Source organism: Theropithecus gelada, chromosome 15 (genome assembly GCF_003255815.1).
Source record: "Theropithecus gelada isolate Dixy chromosome 15, Tgel_1.0, whole genome shotgun sequence".
NCBI classification, from domain to species: Eukaryota; Metazoa; Chordata; class Mammalia; order Primates; family Cercopithecidae; genus Theropithecus; species Theropithecus gelada.
In genome coordinates this window covers 31,693,505-31,719,356 of record NC_037683.1, presented here as the reverse complement: position 1 = coordinate 31,719,356, position 25,852 = coordinate 31,693,505, and the positions used below count along the sequence as shown (strand labels likewise).

The window sequence follows — 25,852 nt, the reverse complement described above, 5'->3', positions numbered from 1 at the left end:
AAGCTAGCCTTTCCTTACCTATTAACTAAGAAAATTTCCCAATCATATATGCGGGTTTTTTTTTTCCCCAAGACAGGGTCTTGCTCTGTCAACCAGGCTGGAGTGCAGTGGTGCGATCTCGGCTCACTGCAACCTCCGCCTCCCAGGTTCAAGCAATTCTCCTGACTCAGCCTCCTGAGTAGCTGGGATTACAGGCAACCGCCACCACACCCAGCTAATTTTCATATTTTTAGTAGAGATGGGGTTCTACCATGTTGTTCAGGCTGGTCTCAAACTCCTGACCTTGTGATCCAACCACCTCAGCCTCCCAAAGTGCTGGGATTACAGGTGTGAGCCACTGCGCCTGGCCCATATATGCATTTTGAAAAGCAACAACTGAATGCCAAGCAAGGAACAAGCATTAACTAGTACTATGATGAAATGTTACTTTAGAATACACAAATAGGAAATAATTTACAGAATCAAACACCTAGGTAACGTTTCATCATCTTTTAACTGCTATGAGATGACCAATTTTTTGCTAACCCCTATCTTCTCCAGTTCAAGCAGAACAAATTTATCTAGAACGATTGAGCACACAGGGCTCCAATGTCCCAGGTATTGCCCAAAAGTATTCTTACAAAAAAAAGTATACCACGTCCAAAGGTATTCCTGCAAGACTACCACCACACCAGACACTGAACGCCCGCATCGTCCCTATTCCTTCTAAGATACCTAGAGAAGCAAAAGTAGGAGGGAATTCTGCAATGGGGTTACACATTTGCCACCCACACACCAGGCACTCTGAGGAATTCCTGCTGGATGGTGTAAAGACATGGGACATTCTAATGAGCGAAGAGGGTCATGAGGAATGGAGGTGGGGGGTGGGCAGTCACTACACAGATCTAGCCAACTTCCACTCCATGGGAAATCAGACCATGCTATCGGATCTTCCAATCTTTCAAGAAAATATACAAATTTGATTACTTATTTATTTATTTAGGTAGAATGGGAAGATTTTTAAGAACCTTGTACGGCTCTCTAGATTTTTTGTTTTTATTTAAGACAAGGTCTCACTCTGTTGCCCAGGCTGGAGTACAGTGGTGCCATCATGGCTCACTGCAGCCTCGACTTTCTGGAATCAAGCAATCCTCCCACCTCAGCCTCCTAAGCAGCTGAGACTACAGGCATGCACCACCATGCCTAGCTAATTTTTTTTCTTTTTTGTTGAGATTGTGGGGGTGGTGGGTCTTGCTATGTTGCCTAGGCTGGTCTCGAACTCCTGGCCCCAAGAGATTCTTTTTCTTGCCTGGACCTCCCAAAGTGCTTGGATTATACGCATGAGCCACAGTGTGCAGCAAGTTTTGTTTGTTTTTTTTTTTAATTGAAGCATCACGTACCTAGAAAAAGTGCACAGATCGCACATGTACAACTCAAGGATTTACCACATGTACAACTCAAGGAATTACCACAACTCAAGCAATTACCACAACCACCATGAAGGTGAAAATACAGAACATTTCCAGCAACACCCCTGACCCCTCACAAAGTTCCTCGTGTGCCTCTTTCCAATTTCCACCTCTTTCTTTCCTCCCACGGGTACCACAGATTCCTCCTGCCTGTGCTGAAGTTCATACACATGGAATCATACAGCATGCCTCTTTTACAGCCGTGTGGGGATGGTCCACTCACCCCCATCCCCGCATTCACAGCAGAGCTTGCAGCTATGAACAAAGACACACCAGTGCCATACCACAACCCTACGAGGAACAGAAATGAGACCCAAGTGGATTCACCACAGTGAAGAAAGGCTTCCGAGTCACAGAAGGAGGGAGGAGGCAGAGATAAGAAGAGACTAGGTGGGGCAGGGGACAAAGTCAACGGAAGAGGAGGGTCTGTTCCCAGATCAAAGGGAGAGCAAAGGAACAGGGCGGTGGCAAGTGCCAGAGAGAAGAAGCTAAAAGTTCACGGTCACTGACAGGGCAGAGAATACGCAAGTCCAGAGATTACAGCCAAGGTGGCTGGGGCCATGACAAAAACTAGCCCAAATTTCTATCATGTTCCAAATCTTTCCCTCAATGGACCTAAATATACTATTAACAACTGCAGCACTATCCATCTCAGTGGGAGGTTGAGGGAGATTCAATCAAATGCAGCTCTGAAAAATTTTAGCGTACTCATCAATTACTCATATAGGTTGAACAGCCACAGTTTTAACCTACGACCCCAGCATCACAATCTTAAATCCATTACTTTACCTAATATTAACAGTAATCATATTTACATCATTCAACACAAACACAGGCCAGGGGTGGTGGCTCATGCCTGTATTCCCAGCACTTTAGGAGGCCGAGGTAGGCAGATCACTTGAGGTCAGGAGTTTGAGAACAGCCTGGCCAACATGGGGAAACCCTGTCCCTATTAAAAATATAAAAATTAACCAGGGATGGTGGTGGGCGCCTTTAATCCCAGCTACTCCGGAGGCTGAGGTAGGAGAATCGCTTGAACTCGGGATGTGGACGTTGCTGTGAGCCAGGATTGTGCCACTGCACTCCAACCTGGGTGACAGAGCAAGACTTTGTTTCAAAAACAAAGAAATAGGCCGGGCGCGGTGGCTCACGCCTGTAATCCCTGCACTTTGGGAGGCCGAGGCGGGCGGATCACGAGGTCAGGAGATCGAGACCATCCTGGCTAACAAGGTGAAACCCCGTCTCTACTAAAATACAAAAAATTAGCCGGGCGCGGTGGCGGCGCCTGTAGTCCCAGCTACTCGGGAGGCTGAGGCAGGAGAATGGCGCGAACCCGGGAGGCGGAGCTTGCAGTGAGCCGAGATGGTGCCACTGCACTCCAGCCTGGGGGACAGAGTGAAGACTCCGCCTCAAAAAAAAAAAAAAAAAAAAAAAAAAAAAAAAAAAAAAAAAAAAACAAAGAAATAAACAACAATAACAAAATCAATACAAATATAAGTGCTACAACATTATCACTATCCTATAGGTGGACTAAGTTACCACTACTAACATCCATAGTGCTTGTTACTCTACTATCTCTAGGAAGACTGGCCCCCACTAACAGGATTTCTACCCAACTGAGCCATGACTCCAGAACTAACAAAAAAAAATAGCCTCATTATACCTATACTCATGGCCACCATAGCCCTGCTCAACCTGTAATGTTATATATGCCTAATTTATTCCACATCACTAACAATATTTCCAACAACAACATAAAAATAAAATGGCAATCTGAAAACACAAAACAAACCCTCTTCTTACCGTCACTCATCAGCCCTACTGCCCTGAGATCCTGCATTTGCCCCAGGAGACAACAGGCTGACTTCTCGGAAGGAGGAATCAACAAACATTACAATTTCAAATAAACACAAAGTCAACAGAAGAGTACAGTAAACGCCTGTCACTCAGGTTTGACAATGATCAACACTGTGTATCATCTTTTCCTCTATTCATTCCTCCCCGGCCCACCATTAATTTTTTTATACTTCTCTTTTGGGGATGGTAGTAAATTGCATTTGCATTGAAATATACAAATCTAAGCTATTCTACTTTGATAAATGGACTGGCGTACCCCACACTCCTCTACCACTCAGCCCCTTCTCATCTCCCCAGAAAGTTCCCGGGAGGCCCCTTCCTCATCAGTCCCTAAGCTTCCCTACCCCCAAGGCAACAGTTATTCTCATTTGTTTTCTTCACAGATTAGTTCTGCCAGTTCTAGAGCTGCGTGTACATGGAATCATACAGAGGCTACTCTTTTGAGGTGAATTTCACTCAGTATAATGCGTATGAATTTTTAAAAAGCCATTTCAATATGCAGTTTTGGCTAATCTCATGTAGACACATCTACATACTTCCCGTGCCATCTTATGTGGGTAAGCTACAACGCGTTGAGATAAATATTTCTGATAAAAATAACCCCAACTGATACTCAGGTGGCTGACGCAGGAGGATCTCTTGAGCCCTGGAATTCCAGGCTACAGTGAGCCATGATCACGCCATTGTACTCCAGCATGGGAGACTGAGCAAGACCCTGTCTCAAAAATAAATAAACAAACAACTCCAACTGGATTCGGAACCATTTTTGTGGATAAACTATTCAAGTCCTGCTTCTTCCCTTGGTCCCATGTTACAGATGCCAGTTCCTGCACCTAAAGTGCAGCAAACAATGATGCCAGAGCTCTGGCCACCAAGAGTCAACTTTCAATATCCCCAGAGAAGCAAGGCCGACCAAAACTAGGTAAAAGCATGTAAAAACCATAGAGTTCTCTGTAGATGCAAAAGACACATATTCTCACTCAAGCGGCAGTTACTTGGGGAAAGAGTGGCATCTCTGACTTAGTCTTTATCTACCTGGAGCCTGGCTTGGTTCTGTGTACACAGCAGGTCCTCAATAAATGCCTGTCTCTTCGTTGCTCTCAGCCTCTCCTTGGCTGGTAGATGGTCGTCTTCTCCTCTGTCTTCACACAGTCCTCCCTCTGTACAGATCTGTGTCCATATTTCTTCTTCTTAGATGACACCAGTCATATTGGATGCCTTTTAACTTAAATACCTCTTTGAAGACCTTATCCCCAAATACAGTCACATTCTGAGGTACTGGGGGTTAGGACTTCAACAGATGAATTCGGGGAAAATGGAGGGGGCCACAATTCAGCCCCAAGCAGCTACCTCCTTAGCCAAGTGGGAACAGCAGAACCTGCTCTGCCATGACTGACAGGGATATCATCCCTGTCAGGATACTGAGGTATCCTGACTTCACGGGATTATCATGAAGACTAGGAACACACCCGAAGATTCAATGTTCTCCACAGGCCCTTAGAGCTTGCTGGCCAACCTCGGGCCTATGATGACTCATAAAGGCCCAGTAATGTGCCCTCTCGCAACATGGCCATTCTGGATCCTTCTGTACCAGGGTGCAGCTGCCGCCCTGGTTGCAAAGATAAGATTTCTCCTTCCCATGATGAGAACCAGATGTCCCTAAGCTTTTCTTCAAACATAAGAGACAGTATAGTATAAAGATTAAGTTTACATTTTATTTAGTATAAAGATTAAGTTTACATTTTATCACAATTAAAAAAAAAAGAAGCTGGGCACAGTAACATGCACCTGCAGTCCCAGCTACTCAGGAGGCTAAGACAGGAGGATCACTCAAGCCCAGGAGTTCTGGGCTGCAGCGAGCCACAACCATGCCAGTGTACTCTAGCCTGGGTGACAGACTGAGACTCCATCTCTAAGAGAAAAGGAAAAAAAGGAGAAAAAAATGGTATACATAGTATGATCCCATTTTTACTGAAAAAAAACTTTTTATCCATACTTAAAAAAAAGAGGCAAGAACATACACCAAAATGTTAATGAAGTAGTGATCACTTGGTGAAAGTTGTATAGACAATTTTTATTTTAAACTTTCTTCAATCAATAATTCCTAAACATTATAAAATAAACATGTATTACTTTTATTTTTATTGTTTAAGTTGTGGGTTTCTTTTGGGGGGTGGGTTTTGAGACAGGGTCTTGCTCTGTCTCCCAGGCTGGGGTGCAGTGGCACGATCTTGACTCACTGCAACCTCCACCTCCCAGACTCAAGCAATCCTCCCACCTCAGCCTCCCAAGTAGCTGGGATTACAGGTGCACACCATCACACCTGGCTACTGTGTGTGTGTGTGTATATACATATATATATATATATATATATATATATATATATAGAGAGAGAGAGAGAGAGAGAGAGAGAGAGAGAGAGAGAGATAGGGTTTCACCAAGTTTCCCAAACTCCCGGGCTTAAGCAATCTACCTAACTCAGCCTTCCAAAGTACTGGGATCACAGGTGTGAGCCACCACGCCCGGCTGGGTTTTTGTTTTTTTTTTTTCTTTTCTTTTCTTTTCTTTTTGTGGAGAAGGGGTGTCTTGCAATGTTGTCCAGGCTGGTCTCGAACTCCTGAGCTCAAGCACTCCTCCCGCCTCGGTCTCCCTAAATGCTAGGATTATGGCTGTGAGCCACCACACCCAGCCTTTTATTTTTTTTAAAGGCACAGAACTGATATGACCGGATAACTTTTATAAAAAATAAAATAAAATCAGTGCTTTTCCCATTATGTCTTTTCCCGTTTTCTCTTCCTATTTAAGCAACTAGGCTGTTCTGTTCTCACTGCCTTGGGAAAGGTATGTGATAACCAAAAAAAGAAAATTAAAAATTTTTAAAGGGAAAAGAATGAAGCAGATGGATGCCGGAACCAGACTCCCTGGGTCCACCACATTCTAGTGGCAAGACCTTGATGAGGTAATTTAGCTGTTTTGCACTTCTGCTTCCTTATCCATAAAACAGGCCAGTAGCTACCTTGTAAAGGTTTTGGGAGAATTAACCAAGTAAAGATACATAAAGTGCTCAGAACTGTGTCTGGCACATAGTAAGCACTACTTTGAAAAGAAACCTTTACTTGGGGTACTTCTGCCTTTCTGAGTCCTTAAGACTCATTCCTCAACATTTCAGTGGTCTTAGAACGCCAGCTAGCTTCCAATACTAGATATACAATCCTATACTTGACCCCTAACATTTGTGGGAAATTCACAGCAAATCTGACTCACTCCAATTAAGCGAAGAGCTTTAAGCGCACAATCTGCCCCAGGAATTCTGATCTGCAGTCCCGAGGCGCACCTCTAATGGTTTCTGTTCCTGGAGCTGTATCATATGTTGTTCTTATACCATAGAGGAATTCTTCCTTGGTGTTTCATCTTTGCCCTTCTAAAGGTCAAAGTCAACAGCAGACACCAGCAGGACAGTGCAGGGGCCAAGAGTACTTAGGCACTGTGTGTTCTCTCATAGTTGCCTGACCTCTGTGTGCCTCAATCTCCTGTATAATGAGGATGCAAATAGAAACTGCCTACTCCATGGGGGCATGAGGGGTCAGAGTGAAGCCATGGAAAGGGCTTGGAACAATGTAAATGGTCAATCCACTTTGAAAACATTGGCCGGGCGCGGTGGCTCAAGCCTGTAATCCCAGCACTTTGGGAGGCCGAGACGGGCGGATCACGAGGTCAGGAGATCGAGACCATCCTGGCTAACACGGTGAAACCCGTCTCTATTAAGAAATACAAAAAAAAAAAAAACTAGCCAGGCGAGGTGGCGGGCGCCTGTAGTCCCAGCTACTCGGGAGGCTGAGGCCGGAGAATGGCGTGAACCCGGGAGGCGGAGCTTGCAGTGAGCTGAGATTCGGCCACTGCACTCCAGCCTGGGCAACAGAGCGAGACTCCGTCTCAAAAAAAAAAAAAAAAAAAAAAGAAAACATAACGCTGAGTAAAAGAAGCCAGACATAAAATGCCACATATCGCATGATTCTATTTATATGAAATACAAAATCCAGAAAATCCAGACAGCAAATCCAGAAAGACAGAAGACAGATTAGTGGCTGTCAGGGGTTAGGAACAGGGGAGGAATGACAGCTCAATAGGTAGAGGGTTTCCTTTTGGGGTGATGACAATATTCTGGAGCCAGAAAGTAATGATGGTTTCTCAACAATGTCAATGTACTAAATGTCACTAATGGTCGATTTTGTGTCATGTATATTTTACCACAATTTTAAAAATCACTTGCAAAAACTAAAAAGGTCAATAATGTTATCTATTGCTTGAATTACTACATAATTACTATAACATGAAATGCGCTAGGTTCCATCCAAGGCAAAGAAGTGCCCTGCAAGCTCCTAGGAGGAGAGGGAATGCTATATGGGAGACGTGGGAGAAGCGGGGGAAGGTGGGGTTGGGGGAGAGGATGGGGGGAATGATAGGATAAGCTTCATAAATGCAGCATCATCTGAGACAGGCCCTGAAAGATGGCTAGGCCCTTAAGGGATGAGAATCAGCCAATAAGAAGGCAGCACAGGCTGGGTGCGGTGGCCCAGGCCTGTAATCCCAGCACTTCGGGAGGCCAAGGTGGGTGGATCACTTGTGGTCAGGAGTTCAAGACCAGCCTGGCTCACATGGTGAAAACCTGTCTCTACTAAAAATACAAAATCAGCTGGGTGTGGTGGCGGGTGCCTGTAATCCCAGCTACTCGGGAGGCTGAGGCAGAAGAATCACTTGAACCCAGCAGAAGATTGCAGTGAGTCGAGATTGAGCCACTGCACTACAGCCTGGGTGACAGAGCAAGACTTTGTCTCAAAAAATCAAAATCAAAATCAAAAGCCGGGCGCGGTGGTTCACACCTATAATCCTAGCACTTTGGGAGGCTAAGGTGGGCAGATCACCTGAGGTCAGGAGTTCAAGACCAGCCTGGTCAACATGGTGACACCCCATCTTTACTAAAAATACAAAAATTAGCTGGGCATGGTGGCCCGATGCCTGTAATTCCAGCTACTTGGGAGGCTGAGGCAGAAGAATCGCTTGAATGTGGGAGGTGGAGGTTGCAGTGAGTCAAGATCATGCCACTGCAGTATAGCCTGGGTGGCAGAGCGAGACTCTGTCTTGAAAAAATAAAATAAAAATAAAAAATAAGGCAGCACAGGTACAGATATACAGGTGAGAAGTGAAGCGGGCACTCGATCTCCTGACCTCGTGATCCGCCCGCCTCAGCCTCCCAAAGTGCTGGGATTACAGGCATAAGCCACCGCGCCCGGCCAAGTCTAGTTCTATATTTACTAGTTGTGGGATATGGGGCCAAAATCTTAATGGTGAACTATCCGTAAAATTAGAACACTCAAAATGCTCTCAAGGAAGTGCTACAAGGATTAAATGAAACAATCAAAGGTGAAAGCCTGATCTAAACCTACAACGCTACACAAAAGGAAGGGAAGGAGCCCTGTAAAACATTGTTTCTCAAACCTGACTGTACCTCAGAATCACCGGGAGAGTTTTAAAACATTCTGGGCCGGGCGTAGTGGTTCACATCTGTAATCCCAGCACTTTGGGAGGTCGAGGTGGGGGTGGATCACCTGAGGTCAGGAGTTCGAGACCAGCCTGCCCAATATGGCAAAACCCCATCTCTATTAAAAATACAAAAATTAGCCAGGCATGGTAGTGGGCGCCTGTAATCCCAGCTACTGGGGGACTGAGGCAGGAGGAGAGCTTGAACCTGGGAGGTGGAGGCTACAGTGAGCCGAGATCATGCCACTGCACTCCAGCCCGGGCAACAGAACGAGACTCTATCTCAAAACAACAGCAGCAACAACAACAAAAACAACAACAAACATTCTGGTGAAGAGGTCCCACCTCCCAAGCTCAGCAATCTTGGTAGTAGTAGTCTGGAGTATGCCTTAGAAGCTGGACTTTGAAAAACTCCCCATAAGATTCTAAGCCTGCAGTAAACATCGAAAACCACTGTTGTATTAACTTATTAATCAGCCAGCCCTTGAAAAGGCAGAATAAAGCAATGCTTTGAAGGCTGGGACACTATACAGAGCTGACCCAAGAATCCGGGTGATGCAGAAGCCTGGGGCTGCTGGAGCACTCAGCACGCTGACTGGGGGCCACCAAGGCAAAGTCAAGGTAATGCAATTAACATCCACACTCCACCCTAAATGGGCTCCTTTAGAGCAATGCCCATACATTTGACCATTTTGTATTCCTCGCACAGGGCCTTACAGACTTACTAGATGCTCTGCAGTTGTTTTTTTTTCTTCTTCAAGAAATAAATGCAATAGCTGAAATAAAACAGTTCTTGTCAGTAAATGGAAGCAACTGTAACTATCTGGAAAACTTACCTATGTGCAAGAACTCATTCCCTGAAGTGAGTTAATAAACGACATGTTACAGTAACTCTATTACAGTACATACAATCCTTTTCCTTTTAAAAGACAGCATGTAATTTTTCCTTTTTTTTTTTTTTTTTTTTCCAGGAACGTCTTTAATTAAGAGGAACTTCTCGCTTTCAGAATAAAGCTAAATACCTCTGGACTTCAAAGCAAAATAAGTCCCACAGCTCTAGAATACTGAAGTATCCTAAACAAATACCTCCGATCTTAAATTTCCTGCTCTCCCATTACAATATCTCATATCCCAGACCTCCCTTCTCAGGTTCCACCCTGGAGTATCCCATTGGATGTGTCACTGCTGGCTGTGTGCATGACCTGGGAGAGTTCCAAGGCAGCTTAGGTCCCTCCCTGGACTTTGACCAGCCATTCTTGCTACCATCAAAGCAGCGCTGATGCCACCCAATACAGATTGCAACAGACTGAGCAGAAGGTGACATGGGCCTTGGGTCTCAGGCCCCTGCAGGCAAGAGCAATAAAAGGACTCCGGTCAGTCGGTGAAATGCCACGGAATGGGCTGTCAAGAGTACGCTGCAGGTTAATAACTAACCCCGGTAGGCTTTTACAGTCTACCGGCCTTCCCTGGATGATGCCCACGTCCATCGTGTGGGCAGGAGAGCTAGAGAAAGCTCCAGCCCCCCATGTGCCGGGGTTGAGAACTCTGGTCGCTTTCAGAAGGGATGGCAGAGTCTCAGAGAGGCAAAGAGGCTCACGGGATGTCACTCGTAAGAGCTGGGGGGCGACGTGCAGGAAGCTGCACTTGTTACACCCTCATTACTGCTCACTTGCCACAGGTGAGCAGCAGCAGGCTGGAGTGAGCAGCCGTAGGCCTTCCAAGGCAGATGGGAAAGGCCTTTCCCCGCCTCCAGAATGAGATTTTGGACCAGGTATTCTCCAAGGGTTCCCTTAGCGGCGAACCCCACTGGTTCAAGCTGCCCCACACTCGGTCCAGTTCCCTTCTCATTGATTCTGCATTTCCTAAAATGTCTGCTGGCATCTCCAGCCAGGAGAGACAGAAAGGGTTCATGGAGGGCCTCCCGAGTATCTGAAGGGGACCCAAACAGGAGTGAGCTAGAGGGAGGAAGAACCCACGCTCGAGGAAGACATTCAACAGCTGATCTCCACTCAGCCTTCTTGAGGATGAGGATCTTACTGGTCTCTGTGTATGCTAATCAGATGCTTGAAATAAGGCCATTCCCTGTACTAACTGTACCTCAGCGGTGACCAATGTTGAGGATGCAATCAACAAAACCCGGAAGGTAACAAACTGAAATAGGACAAGTGGCCTCACTTCTCCAACAGATAAATGGCTCAAAAAGGTGAGGAGGGAGGTATTTAGGTTATGAGCCTTAGAAAGAGTATTTATCAAACGCAATGACAGAACCTTGCTGAAAACCACAGAAGAAAATTTGAACACTGGCTGAATATCTGACACTAAAAAATAATTGTTCATTATTTTAAGAAGCTTTAATAGTATTAGGGAACTATGTATATATAGTTATATATATACACACACATATATATGATATATCTCATATATACACATATCATATATATATATGATGAGGTCTTGTTATGTTGTCCAGGCTGGCCTCCAATTCCTGGACTCAAGTGATCCTCCCATCTCAGCCTCCCAAGTAGCTGGGACTACAAGTGTGTGCTAACACAACCAACTCTATTTTTCTAAAAGTGGTCCTTATCTTACAGAGATACATACTGAAATACATGTTTGAAATTACATGTTTAGGCCAGGTACGGTGGCTCATGCCTGTAATCTCAGCACTTTGGGAGGCTGAGGCAGGCAGATCGCTTGAGGTCAGGATTTCAAGACCAGCCTGTCCAACATGGTGAAACCCAGTCTCTACTAAAAATACAAAAAATTAGCCATGCGTGGTGGCGCATGCCTGTAATCCCAGCTATTCGGGAAGCTGAGGCAGGAGAATCGCTTGAATCCTGGAGCCAGAGAGGTTGCAGGGAACCAAGATCACGCACTGCACCCCAGCCTAGGTGACAAAGTGAGACTCCGTCTTGAAAGAAAGAAAGAGAGAGAGAGAGAGAAAGAGAGAAAGAAAGAAAGAAAAATTACATGTTTAGAATTTGTCTAAAATAATCAGGAAAGGGCAATAGGGAGGGGTATAAAAGGAGAGTGGTCATAAACTGGTAAGTACAGAAATGAAGATGAGTACTTAGGGTCCATATATAGTTCTCGCTACTTTGGAATATGCTTAGAAATTTCCATAATAAAAACTTCAAAAAGAGTGGGCAGAGCTGATGTGAATACTATAGATCCCGTAGTTGCTCTCACAAAAAGCCACCAGCAGCAACCAACTTCAGCTCATTCACAGTGAAAGTGAAGTCAAAACATTAATTCCTACTTAGTGAGGAAAGACGTGCCAGGGAAGCTTGTCAATTTGGGGGCTTACAGTGTTCTCTCCTTTATTCCACCGAGAAGACCTCAGAAGAAGAAGGGGATATGGGAGACAATCTCATGGGGTCCAGGGGCCAATGAGAAAAATACAACTCCACCTAAAAACACAGGTGAAAATCATGAAACAAAGCATTCCAGGAGGAACTACACATTGCTAACAACATGTGAAAGACACTCAACCCTGGCCAGGTGCAGTGGCTCATGCCTGTAATGCCAGCACTTTGGGAGGCTGAGATGGGAGAATTGCTTGAGGCTAGGAGTTTGAGAATGGCCTAGGCAACACAGCCAGATCCCATCTCTATTATTAAAAGACACACACACACACACACACATACACACACACACACACACACACAGAGACAGAGAGAGAGAGATGGATGGATAAGTGAAAGACACTCAACCCCATCAACAACTGGGGGAAAGTAAAGACCACAAAGATCCCACAAAGATCCCAGTACCCTGGTAAAATCAAACAAAGAAGTTGACAATGCCAAGTGTTGGAGAAGAATGGATTAGGAAAGTTTTTACATGCTGTGGGGACTCTGGAAAACAATTCTGTATGATTATAAAGGGCCCCGCCCACTCTTCCTCCCAGGTACACACCCAGGAGAGATGCTTCCTGGCACATGTACACCAGAGACCAATTTCAGAAAGTTCAAGTGGTATTTTTTTTCCCTAATAGTTCCAAAGCGAAAACATCCCAAATGTCCACATAGCATAAATTCCGGTATATGCATGCAATGGAAGAACTACAGAACAGTAAGAACTCTAGTCATCTTATTGACACGAATTCTCACAGACACAATATTGGAGGAAAAACTCATGTGTATACAGTTTACAAATCTGCAAAACCAACATGATATTGTTTAGGAAAAGGTATATATGCAGAAAACCTATAAAGAAAAGAAAGGGACGAAAGACAAACTTCAGGAGGGAGGGAGGGGAATGTGGCTGAGGCGGAGCATCTGGGGACTTTCACAGCATTGGTGATGGTCTTTGTTCCTAAGCTGGGTGGTGGGCACAAGGATGTTCATTGTGTTATTTTGCTAAAACTATTCATGTTATAGAGAGTCTTTTGTATTTATATTTCATCATTTAAAAATCTAAAGAATGTGCTGGACAGAGGGCTTGCCAACACTGAGCAACTCAGACAAAAATGTAAGGGGGAGAAAACTTGTCTGCCACACACCCCCAAACGAAGCCCAGACAGCCTTGGAAGATGATCAGCACGACGCAGAAGAGTCCCGGGGAAGAGGTGTCAGAATCCAAGAATAAAACCACGAGGTGAGGGCTGGGGACATCCAAGTCTCTGGTGGCAGTGTCACAAGTGAATGGGTAGGACCGAGTTAAGACAGTCCAGACCTGCATAAACATCCACAGTCCATGAATGGATAAACTGTATGTGGTATACTCTTACAAGAGAACATTAACAAATACTGTAGGATTCCACTTCTATGGGGTATCTAGAGTAGCTAAATTCATAGACAAAAAAGTAGAATGGTGGTTGTCAGGAGTTGGGGGAAGTGAAAATAAGGAGTTAGGGTTTAATGGGGACCGAGTTTCAGTTTGGGAAGAAGAAAAACGTCTGGAGACCGGTGGTGGCGAAGGTTGCAAAACAGTGTGAATGTACATCATGCCACTTAACTGCATACACTTAAACACGGTTAAAATGGTAAATTTTATGTTATTTATATTAATACCACGATTTTCAAAAAATTCATAATTCAGGGTAGGTGCAGCTGAGCAAGTGAGCAGGTAGAGCAAAGGAGATGCACGATCAGGCCGACTTCAACCCACCTGAGCGAATGCTAGGCTGCAGACAACACTCAGCTCATGAGACAGGCATGGAAAAGAAACCACAGAGCGGAGGGATGCCAGCTCTGCAGGCACCCGCTGAACCAGGCAGTTGGCATCCTCACAGCTGCAGGGCAGACCATTCCACCCGGGGGGAGCTGAGCTGGGTAACAAGGCAGCACCGGAAGATCCCACGGGCGGGACAGGACCCTTGGGATATCATCTTCCGGTTCTTAGCTTCAGGAAGAAAATGCTGGGCACTCAGCCAGCTATGACTTTGGGGAAAAGAACCTGCAAAAAATGCTGAGAAATGGTAGACAGAATCCAAATGCCAGAGATGCTGAAAGGCAAAGTGGTTCAGAAAAGACACGGGATTTTACTGCATGAAATTCTGACCTTCCCAGGGAGTTCTAAGAGAACACATACTCAACACAGGAAGGCTGGGTGTGCACAGCATGGGCTGAGGGGAAGAGCACTGGAAAATGAGTCAGGAAACCTAAATTCAATCTGGCTCTCCTGTACTTACTAGCAGAGTGGCCCGAGGCCATCTGCTCTCCAAGACCATCTGCAAAGGGGATGATAACGTGCACCTTCCCAGGCGGCAGCGATGAAGGGAAGCAACACCGATTCTGCACGCCTTGGAGACGGGGCTGCCTGATGCGTAAGTGATCAGGTGCTTTGCATATCAACCTCTAAGCCCCCAGAGACAGGTATTACTCACTCAAACCACATCACACACAGCACAGAATAAGGGTTGAATTTAAGTATTCTAGAATACGCACCAAACTGGTGAGAAGCCTGTCAAGAAATGTGGATGGGGAGGAGAAAAGAAAAAAATGTTTTAAAGGATATACACCACGCTTATAAACATGTATACAAAAGCACCAAGATGGAAAGGAACAAAGTGAAACCGACCAGTTGCTATGCAGCAGGATAGGAATAGGAAAATGTTTTTCTTTGAGATAATTTTAATGTAGTTCTATTAAGCACTTTTTAAAAACATCACCTACTTCTGATCTGAGTGTTGAATTATGGCCATCAAACCATTATGCACTCGAGTGAAATGACATTCAATGAGTCTAACTAAAGAAGAAAATGTGATCCCAAGTGGCCTACAAAGGTGGAAACCCTTTGGGGGGCTCAGGGGTCTCCATCCAGCTCGGAACCTCTGGGGCAAGCTCAGAGCCTTCCCACTCCCCTCACCTAGCTGTGCTGTCAGAGACCTTCCCAGACCACAAATCAAGCCAGAGTCTGCCTTTACTAGCTACATGACCTTGGGCAAGTTTCTTAACCTGTCTGCTAAACCCTGATTCTTTCCTCTACAAATCAGGAATAATAACAGTAACCATCACCACAGTTTTTGTGAGGATTCAACAAGATAATCACCTAGATGGGCTCCCGACATCATCTTCACTTCAAAGGGTACCCACTCACTCACTCCTTTCAGATCCAGGGACACAGCCAGAGCTCATCTGGCTCCCCTACCCCAAGTAACCTGGAGCCCAGGGATGGGGGCTTTTCTGACCTCCATCTTCCATGCGTTTGCACCTTCTGTTCCTTCCACCCAGATATAGCTGAACTCCTACATATCCTTTGGGACAAGTCCATTGTCACTCTGGGGATCAAACCTTCTCCAACTGCCTGGGTGTGGTGGCTCACACCTGTAATCCCAGAGCTTTGAGAGGCCGTGGTGGGAGGATCTCCTGAGGCCAGGAGTTCCAGGCCAGCCTGGGCAATATAGTGAGACCCCCAATGTTACCAAAAAAAGAAAAAAAGAACCTTCTCTAACTCCAGCCCACAGTTCAGTTGCTCACCCCTGGCACCACCCCATGTTGGTTTATGGGCATCTGTTTACTCTGCCCCTCAAGACTGGGAGCTGAAGAAACACTATTCTCTCTCCAATACCCTCCCTCATGCTTATTGCAGTGTAAGTACTCAGTAAGCCTTTGCTAACTGAAGAAAACATACTGTGAGCAAACAAAAACATTTTGGAAAACAATTTAAAATAAACCAGAAATTAAAATCAAGTGGGACTAGTAAAATTAATCCAGCTCTAGAGAGAGGCCACGGAGGCTGCAGAAGGAGTGAGATTAGAGGGATTAGGGTTGGTGGGGGACACACCAGGGATGCTGCCAGGCTCCAGCCCCACTCTGCCAGATCAGCTCTGGCTGGTAGCAGAGTCATAGGCATCCTGGGCTGGCAGGAGTTGAAACCACCTCATAGCAGGTACTCTCAGATGCAAGGGGATTCTGAGGTCACATCAACAAGACCTTTTAACCTGCCAGCAAGAGAAGGTAATTGTGGTGAGGAGGGTCAGAGTGCCAGGCAGCTTGCTTCCTACCAAGGCAGGGGCAACAGGCAGCACACAGCGCAGATGGCTAACCAGCACTGGGGGGCTCCCCACCCCAGCTAAGAGTCCCAGGAAATGTAGAGAGGAGGGCCGAGGGCCTCACCCTAAAGAGACACGAGCTCCAGGTCGAACATCCTTATTCAACTGTGTGAGGTCGGGAGGAGACACACTTCCATCAACCCATATAAGTTCATCATTTTAAAAACATGTTTACATCTAAATATAAAAGAAAGCACAGATGAAAGGGCACCCCAATTTTAACAGTGCTTATCTAACGAAACTGTAGATGTTGTTCCAACCTTTCTGTATTTTCAAATGGGTCTTTGATGAACGCATTGTAAATGAGAAATGAAAGGAGAGCACACACACGAACCTGGGAAACACACCCAGATGAATCAGCAGCTGACCCTGCCCACAGGCAGCAGTCATGGGCTACAGGTGGAAACTGGAGTGCAGTTCCCACTGGAGGAGAAGGCTCCAGGCAGGGCAGAGAGGCCCGGGGAGGAGCCCACCCCCAGCTGGCCAAAGGGAGTCAAGCAGTGGGCAAGGATGGAACACGTGTTTTGAGGACAAATGGTAGGCGGAGGATTTCTGTGGTTGCCAGGCTGGATTTTTTATAAGTCCCCACGCAAGAATTTAAGGGAAGGCCCCACCCCCATCGACCTTCTGCTATTTCAAAATGAAACAGACCTGTGCCTTCATCCACTGCAGTGTACTAGGAACAGAATTCAATGAGATTATGCACGTGAAAGTGCTTAGCAAGTTAATATTTGTTCAGAGCCCTGTACCAGTGTAGGGTCATGTTACTGGCACTGGAGAGGCTGGGCTGCGGCCCCTTCCCCCTGCAGGCCAACCCCCGCCCCTTATTAACACTGACAAATCCGGCAAGTGTAGAAGGGCAGTTAGTGCTCTTGCTTGTATTGTGACACCCTCTTTGGGAAGGGTGTTCATTACCCCTCTCTCACCCCCAACCTCAGTCTTCCTTTTAAAACAAAGGAGGCATTTCCAAAAATAACACAAACTCATGACTCACTAGATATCCAAGGCTTCATTCCAGGTCTGAGGGGCTGTGAGTGGGGTAAGCACTGGAAGGCCACCTTTAGCCAATACCTACCCTACAGGGGCAGAAAAAGCAAGCCACCCAGAGGCCTTGGATAAGCCAGGGTGCCCATGGCAGCCAGAGCCTTGGGAAAGGGTAGAAATGGGAAGCTGTGGTCTCTGACCTCCTGCGGATCTCTTAATTCTTCCCAACCAGTGAAGAGTGAAGACAGCCCTATCTCAAACCTTCACCCTCCCTGACACACCCACCTGACTCCACCTGTGAGCTGCTCTACCATGACCCCCTTCTCCTGCCCAGGCCATCATCACCCCTTACCTGACAATTGCAATGGCACGACTGGTCTCCAGTCCCTCCTCTAGCCCTCCACTCCACTGTGACAAAAATGGGCTCCCTAAAGTACAGGTCAAACCCCAGCTCAAAGACTGCCAACCCCCCTACCACCCCTCGCCCCATTGCTACAGCGGTTTATAATGCATGGTGTAGCTGCCTCTGTTCTCACAGTTCTAGAGCCAGGGTTTTTCATTGGCTGTGAAGAGACCACCTGCATCAGAATTACCTGGAGTAACTTGTTAAAAGTTGAGCTTCCTGATATACTTAATCAAGAAATTGTGGCCGGGCGCGGTGGCTCAAGCCTGTAATCCCAGCGCTTTGGGAGGCCGAGACGGGTGGATCACGAGGTCAGGATATCGAGACCATCCTGGCTAACACGGTGAAACCCCGTCTCTACTAAAAAATACAAAAAAAAAACTAGCCGGGCGAGGTGGCGGGCGCCTGTAGTCCCGGCTACTCGGGAGGCTGAGGCAGGAGAATGGCGGGAACCCGGGAGGCGGAGCTTGCAGTGAGCTGAGATCCGGCCACAGCACTCCAGCCTGGGTGACAGAGCGAGACTCCGTCTCAAAAAAAAATAAAAAAAAAAAAATAAAAAAAAAAAAGAAATTGTGGCGGTGTGCTCTGGGAATTTTAATTGGAAGAAAAAAAGTCCCAGATGAACTTTGTGAACACTGAAGTTGGGATCATTTTCCACAGGGATCCAGTTTTTCCACTGTTTGGGAAAATCGGTTCTATTTCCAACTGCCAGGAACGTACCCCAACCCCCTTCCATGATCCTGTGTTAGGACGTGGGGTTAGTCTTCCCTCCCACTGCTGACCCTATGCTTGACACCTTCAGATGCTGACAATCAGGGTTCTCAAAGCAGCCCGTTCCAACTCTTTCACTAACTGACTGAAGGGAAGTCACTTTATAGCCACAGACCACAGTTTTCCAGTTTCTCCAATGGGCCGGGGAGGTGCTGTCCAGGGTCCCTTTCAACTCCAAAACAAGCCATATAACCTTTATGTTGTATCACATATGTTATGTCAGATCAGAGGTTTCAGTCCTAAAATACTAAAAACCTGCATTATCCTGTTTTTGCTGAAAAAACATCACTTCTCACATCCAAAGTGAAACTTTTAAAAAGCATTTCTCATACTACATCCAACTTCCAATTTCCACTAAAGAAGAGCCAAGCAATGGTTAGCCTGCCTGGCAAGCTTTTTTTTTTTTTTTTAATGTCTATTACTGGAAACTTCTTCAAATCTTTCCAGAGTCCAAAGTAGAGGAAGGAGAGGTTTCTAAGATTACAACCTACTAGCAACCTTTCAGCACTCTGTTGCACCTTGAGGCCTTCCCATCACTGAATCCTCCCAACATCCCCATTTGAAAGATCAGGAAGTCAATGGCTCAGAGAGCTGAAATTGTCCAAAGCTGCAGAGCCAGGGTGTAATATGCAAAGGTAGATCTTCGAATTCTGAAATCCCCCATGTTTGCACTGGACCACAATGAGTCGATGTTGAGTTCCAGATGCAGGGAAGGCAACTGCACCACCAAATGCAACAATGGGCCGTTCCCTCCAAAGCATGGTGGGAGTACTAACTGGCCGGCCACACGTCCTAACAGCTTTCCACACTGAGCACACAGGGCAACGGGAGGCAGGGCTGAGCAACAGCCACACGAGCAAAAGCGATGCCAGGGATTTAGTCAACAGAGAGCTAATATGAGTCAACAGTGGGTGCCGCTGCCAAGCACACTAATGGGATCTTCAGCTGCATTAATAGAAGGAAAGCGTCTAGGGCAGACTGAGGGAGGGAGCCCTGCCCTGCTCTGACCAGACCACACCTGAGGGTTGGGCAGGGCTGGGCTGGGCTAAGGAGAGGGAGGTGCTGTCCAAGGCACGGCCAGGGTTTCTGAAGAGGACTGGCTCAGGCTGGCACTCTGGTCAGTAGGGAGAGCAAGGGCTCATCTGGAAGCTGGGTTTGTACAGCAAGTCCACTTTAGACTGCATGTTACAGTTTTTTTTAAAAGATCCTTTTATTCACATTTTATTTTATCAAAGATTGAAAAGCTGCTGACTATCTATAGCAAAGATTAAGAATACCCAGGGGCCAAGCACAGTGGCTCATGCCTGTAATCCCAACACTGTTAGGGGCTGAGGCAGGAGGATCGCTTGAGCCTACACGTTTGAGACCAGCCTGGGCAATATAGTGAGACCCCATGTCTACAAAAGTAATTCTTTAATTAGCCGGGTGTAGTGGTGCACACCCATAGTCCCAGCTACTAGAGAGGCTGAAGTGGGAGGATCGCTTGAGGCTAGGAGATCAAGACTGTAGTGAGTGGCCGGGCGCGGTGGCTCAAGCCTGTAATCCCAGCACTTTGGGAGGCCGAGACGGGCGGATCACGAGGTCAGGAGATTGAGACCATCCCGGCTGACACGGTGAAACCCTGTCTCTACTAAAAAATACAAAAAACTAGCCAGGCGAGGTGGCAGGAGCCTGTAGTCACCGCTACTCGGGAGGCTGAGGCAGGAGAATGGCGTAAACCCGGGAGGCGGAGCTTGCAGTGAGCCGAGATCTGGCCACTGCACTCCAGCCTGGGCGGCAGAGCGAGACTCCGTCTCAAAAAAAAAAAAAAAAAAAAAAAAAGACTGTAGTGAGCTGTGGTCACACCACTGCACTCCAGCCTGGATAAGACCCCATATCCAAAAAACAAAAACAAAAACAGAACACTCAGGGATGCTAGGTGACTCAACCTACCACTAGAGAAGGGGGCTCCAAGTCCTATCAGAAGAAACAATTGCAGCTGCTTTTCCCTTTATTATATATAACAATTGGCCCATGGCTTTGCCAAGGGACACTGGATCTGAGACCCTATAATCTCAAGTGTCAAAGTCTCCTGGAAGTCCTTCCAATTCCCCCATCCCATCCGGCCACAGCACCCTGTCTGGGTGTGCCTGTCATATCACTTAGCATCACCCAGAATAAAAGAAACCTGTTTTCACCTGAGTTTCCCAAGAGCCTCCAGGCCACATCTCATTCACCTTTGTGTCTGCAGCACAGAGCTCGGCACATGGGAGACGCCCAATAAATGCGGTCTGGACTGGACTGAGGTGCCACAGCACAGTCACACTGAGGGTGTTATTGTGTTCTGGACAATTTCAGAACGCAAGCGTCCTAACTAGGGCTAATAAAAAGGTTTATGACAGCACATAGCCAACTTTTAGGAGGTTAAGCAAAGGAATTCTCAAGGCTAACGCTGCCTGAGGGTTTTAATTACAAAGGAGACACAGTTAGCCCGGCAACGTCTCTGGGTGCCTGAGAAGCCAGCTTGGGGTATCGCGGTCAAAGGTAAATCCTATCTTGCGACAAGCAGAAAGGCAACACCAGGGCCCAGGAAGTGGTAAAAATCCAGGAACACAAAAGAGAATAATAACAAGTGGGGCCAAATGCCAAAAAGGACAGTATAAAGAGTGAGCCCAGTGAAGTGGGTCTGAGGAGCAGCAAATGCTACAAACGCATTGGGGAGCTGGCTGCCTGGCATTAACCTCGTAACTCAGAATTAATTACAGGAACACACACTCAGATCTGGGAAGATGAATGTAGGAGACTGTGATGCAGTCCTAATATCTAATAAATCTTTAAATCGATGAGCTGTGCCCACTGGCAATTTTTCTTCATCTTTCCTACCTGAGAGCTCACGTGACACAAGCCAGCATTTGCTTTTTATCTGCCTGTGGACAGGGGGCACATACGTGTGTGTGTGTGCGCATACATAAAATGTGGGCTTCACTAAGTCACATCATAAAGGAATCAAGAAATTTGCCATCCTAGGAATACCTGGGACGGGGGAATTCTTTTGTCAAGCAGCCTTTTATAAAGTGAAGAAACCTTTTAGGATGCAAATATCCCCTTCCCCCACCAGGCTCCAGTGAGGGCTACACTGGCTGGAATCAGTCAAGCCTTCCTGTCCCAACCTGTTCACTTGTGTACCTGTTTGGGTCTATTCACCATGCACACTACTGAAGCCTGTCTCACGGAGCTGACAAGCAATACATTTTATAAACGAATCATCCCCAGGGAACAGATGAGAAAACCACAGGCAAGGAGCACTGTCAAACTTCCCAAGGATAGCATTCCTTTCCCAGATCCGAGATGCAAACTACGCCACATCCTCTCCTAACACAAGCTGCCCACTCCAGAGGCAGCCTGCTCCCCTCTCCTCCTCCCCGGCTCTTCAGGCCTCCTCTCTCAGCTGAATAAAGGCTGGAGAGCCTCATTCTTGGGGAGCAGTAACATTTTAATGCTATTTTAAAGGCAACAGCTCTAAGCACCCGAATGTTGGCTCCCTTTCCATCAATAAAAAGGCCCCAAAAGGGTATTTTCGTAGCAAAATGGTATCTTATGGAGAGCACAAAGAACCACAAAAATAAAATTGCCATAAATTGAAACTGTCTCGAAATTCAACCTACACGGGGAAGCGTTAAACTCCAAGCCAGGCAGGCTCTGATTTTCCCATCTGAGACCCTTTTCACATGTTCCTAGTTCTCTCACGAAGTCCAAACATTTCTCGCACCCAGGAAGGCCTATATGCTTCCTTGGAAGTACGGGTATGTTATTTCTTCCCTTGACATCCTCGAGATGATCTAACATTCATCTAAAGCTCAATTACTGCTATGTCCTCAGTCACACCCAGAAATTCCCGAAGGCACCGTCTGCCGCAGCGCCGGGTGCACAGTGGGCGCCCAGTTAATGTGTGGTTTGATTTGATCTGATCTGGCCCCTTCAGCCAGGAAGACTCACTGGTAACTGGACGCCCTGCAGGGGACGACAGCGCCGGCCTAGCTCTCAGCTGGCGCGGGGCGGGGGTGCAACCACCTGTGGGCGGGTGCCCGGGACGCAGGCCCAGGTGCCGCCGCCCTGGGGTGCCCCGCCGACCCCACGCACGGTACCCGAGGGAGAAAGTCAGGCGCGCCTGGCCCCGTGGGCACCCCGGGGTCGACTCCCAGCGCCCCAGCAAGGGCTCTGTCGGTGCAAGGCGGACAGGTCCGAGAGAGCCGACTCTAGAGTTAGCTCCCAAGTCACCCTACCCGCTGCGAGGCTGCGGGGCAGATGGGGCTCACGAATGGGAGTAGGGTGTACCCAGAGGGAATCAGCAGAGAGCAGAAATGGTCTTCTAAACCCCCCCTCCCAAACTTGGGGCGCCTGCCGAGCAGCAGGCAAGGGGATCTCCTCTCTGCTGTCTCATCAAGGCCTGATGGCGAGATTAAGGGGGACAAGCTGGACACCCACGGACGGCCTCACATTGATTTGACATCTTCCACCCAACAACCCAGTATCAGGAAGACCCCTGCTGGAAGCTAGGGACGGAAGGGGCGCGCCGGCCACCCGCGTCAGGGGGGCGGGGTCTCGGGACTTGGGGACCGTGTGTACTGGGGAGGGGGCGAGGCCCCAAGGACTAGGTGGGCGCCAGAGAAATCGGAACGCCGCGGCACAATGTGCCAAGGAGGGGGCGCGGGCCAAAGGTGGAGCCCCAGAAGAGACCGGGACTGGGTGGCCCAAGAAGAAACAGAGTTGAGGAGTGCTCGGAGAAGGGGATGGGGGAGGGGATCCCCAGGGAGGTGCAAGGGAAGCGCCCCCGAGGCCAGCACTGGGGGAGGGGGAGCTGCTCCCAGGGGCGCGAGGTACCAGTGCCCCAGACCGGCCCCGTCACTCACCGGCAGGTCCACGCTCACTTCGGTCCCGTCGAGCAGGAAGACGCGGCAGTAGAGGGTGGCCTTGGCGGCGCCGGCGGCGGAGATGTGCACGGCCGCGCCGCCGGTGAGCAGGGGCCCGCCGCCCGCCGGGAACACGCTGCCCCCGGGCGCGGTGGGCAGCGCAGAGGAGGAGGCGGCGGCCGGGCCCCCCCGCAGCCCCCCGTCGCGCTCGTCCCCCAGCCCGGCGGCCCCGCGCCCCGCCGCGCCCCGCGCGTAGCGTTGCATGGAGCGGCGGCCAAAGGTCCGGCGCAGGAACCGCAGCATCCTGGCTGGGGGCGCCCCCTGCCTCCGCCCCCTGCGCCGCCGCTGCCGCTGCGCCGCCGCCCGGGAGCGCCCCGCGACGCCGTCAGTGCCCTCGGCCGCCCGCGCCGCCTCTCGCGGGCTACGGCCCGGGGCTAGCTCGGGCCGAGGCCGAGGCCGCGCTCCGGCCGCCTGCGGGACGCGCCGGCCGGGCCAGCTCCGGCTGAGAGTGGCCGCAGGCGGGAGGGCGCGCTCGGGGCCGTCCCGCCGCCGCCGCNCACAATAGTGATTTAAGCACTACTCTCTCCACCACACAGGAAAAACCAAGGCTCAGGCATTCCTTTGACTGCATTTTATGTCAAGTTTCAACCTTAGAATTTCAATATTTGATGAGTAAGTTTGCATTTTGTCTGTTCACAGTATTATGAACTTTGTGAATTGCTACTTAAGTTCTGTCAATTTAAAATCTCAGAGCTGGAAGGACTCTTTGTCATTCCAGTCCAGTGGACTCATTCCACATAAGGAAGTTGAGGCCCGGCGAGGAGAGGAAGTATTTTTCCAATATGCTACGCAGGAAAACATCTTTCCTCAAGATCTCAGGTCCAGTATTGAGATAAAGGCTGCATAAATAAGAGAGAAGGCTAGTGAAGTTGAAAATTACTGAGAAGCAGAGTAGATCTGAGGCCCCGAGAATGAATAGTGTAGATATAATAATTCTTGCTCTTTCTTAATCTTTGTCTTTCGAACCTAAAGTTCCCTATTCTTATTATCTGAACTCTATAACCAGCCCTTCAAAGATTTTAATTGCTCCTTCTTGGACTTCTTTTATGCCCAGTGTGAATGGGCCAGAGCTGCATGTATCTTCTGTTTATCAATGCATTGCTCTTTTATGGGCTTTTTGACTTCAAATGGTTATTCAGAACCCCCAGTGCTATGGCCTGAATGTCTGTATACCCCAAAAACGCATATGCTGAAATCCCAACCCCTAGGGAGTAGGAGGTGGGGGTTTATTAGGTCATGAAGACAGAGCCCTTAGGAATGGAATTTGTGCCCTTATGAAAGAGCGTAGTGACTGATGCCTGTAATCCCAGCATTTCGGGAGGCTGGTGGGGAGGATAGCTTGAGCTCAGGAGTTGGGGCCTAACCTGGATGACATAGTGAGACCCCATCTCTAAAATATTTTTAAAAAATAAGAGACTGCAGAGGCTAGTCCAAAGGTAGAGAGTTATCTCAGTTGAGTGTTCATAGTCAGTTACAGATCAAACTCCTGTTCCACTCTTTCTCCCCTTCTCACTGCTGCACTTGACTAATCTTTAAAAAGAAAAGAGAGAGAGAGAGAGAGACCCCAGAAACTCCTTGCCACTTCCACCATGTGAGGACACAGTGAGAAGGTACCCTCTATGAACCAGGAAACAGGCCCTCACCAAGCTCTGAATCTGTCAGCAACTTGGTGTTGGATTTCCCAGCCTCCAGAACGATAAGAAATAATTTCTGTTGTTTATAATACAAGTTCATGGTATTCTGTTAGAATAGCTTGAAGGAATAAGACACCCAGGATTTCTCCTGCCTTTCTGTCTGGAACTATCTTGGGGCGAAGTTCTCAGCAAACAGTCTACATTAACTTCTAGATCGTTTTCTTGGTCATAAGCTGTAGCTTGACTTCCTTAGTCTGATAGGCATCTATTGGAATTTGATTGCTAGAATCACCTTCTTGCCTTCTTGTTAGAGCTCAATTGCCACCTCTTCGCCCACTTCCTCCAGGAGAACTTTCCATTATCCTTCCCATCACTACTCAGTTTTTTGTCATCAACAAACCTTGGAGAGTTCCTTATGCACTCCCTTCCTCCACAGTAACTTTACATGTTAATTAAACAGCCCTCAGCCCTGTCTCTAAGGAACTCCTTTTCAGAAATGTGCCATTTGTCTCTATCCCTTGTTTCCTGGCTCATTTCCTAGACTCAACAAAATCGTGCCCTCATTTTGTTGGGCTCCATTTTTTTTTCCCCATAGAGCAGGATTACACTTTAATGTATGTTCCTATTTATTCCCTTATAAATGTATTCTTTTAATAAACATTTATTGAGAACTTACTATGTGCCACAAAGCCATCCCTACTGCCATAGGTGTTTAATGTCAGCTTAACCTTCCTCTATCATTTCACAAAGATAATAGCTATCGTTAATTAAAG

At 47.6% G+C, this 25,852-nt stretch overlaps 1 protein-coding gene across 2 annotated transcripts in view; it reads right to left on the bottom strand.

The window, feature by feature from the left end:
- Positions 1-23,935, bottom strand: part of EPB41L4B (erythrocyte membrane protein band 4.1 like 4B) — a 157,908-nt gene extending 133,973 nt beyond the window's left edge. For both annotated transcript variants that reach the window (XM_025360668.1, XM_025360669.1), the window contains exon 1: positions 23,386-23,935. In XM_025360668.1, the coding sequence (XP_025216453.1) occupies positions 23,386-23,688 (303 nt within the window). In that variant the 5' untranslated portion in view covers positions 23,689-23,935. The remainder of the gene's footprint in view (positions 1-23,385) is intronic.
- Positions 23,936-25,852: the final 1,917 nt, after the last annotated feature.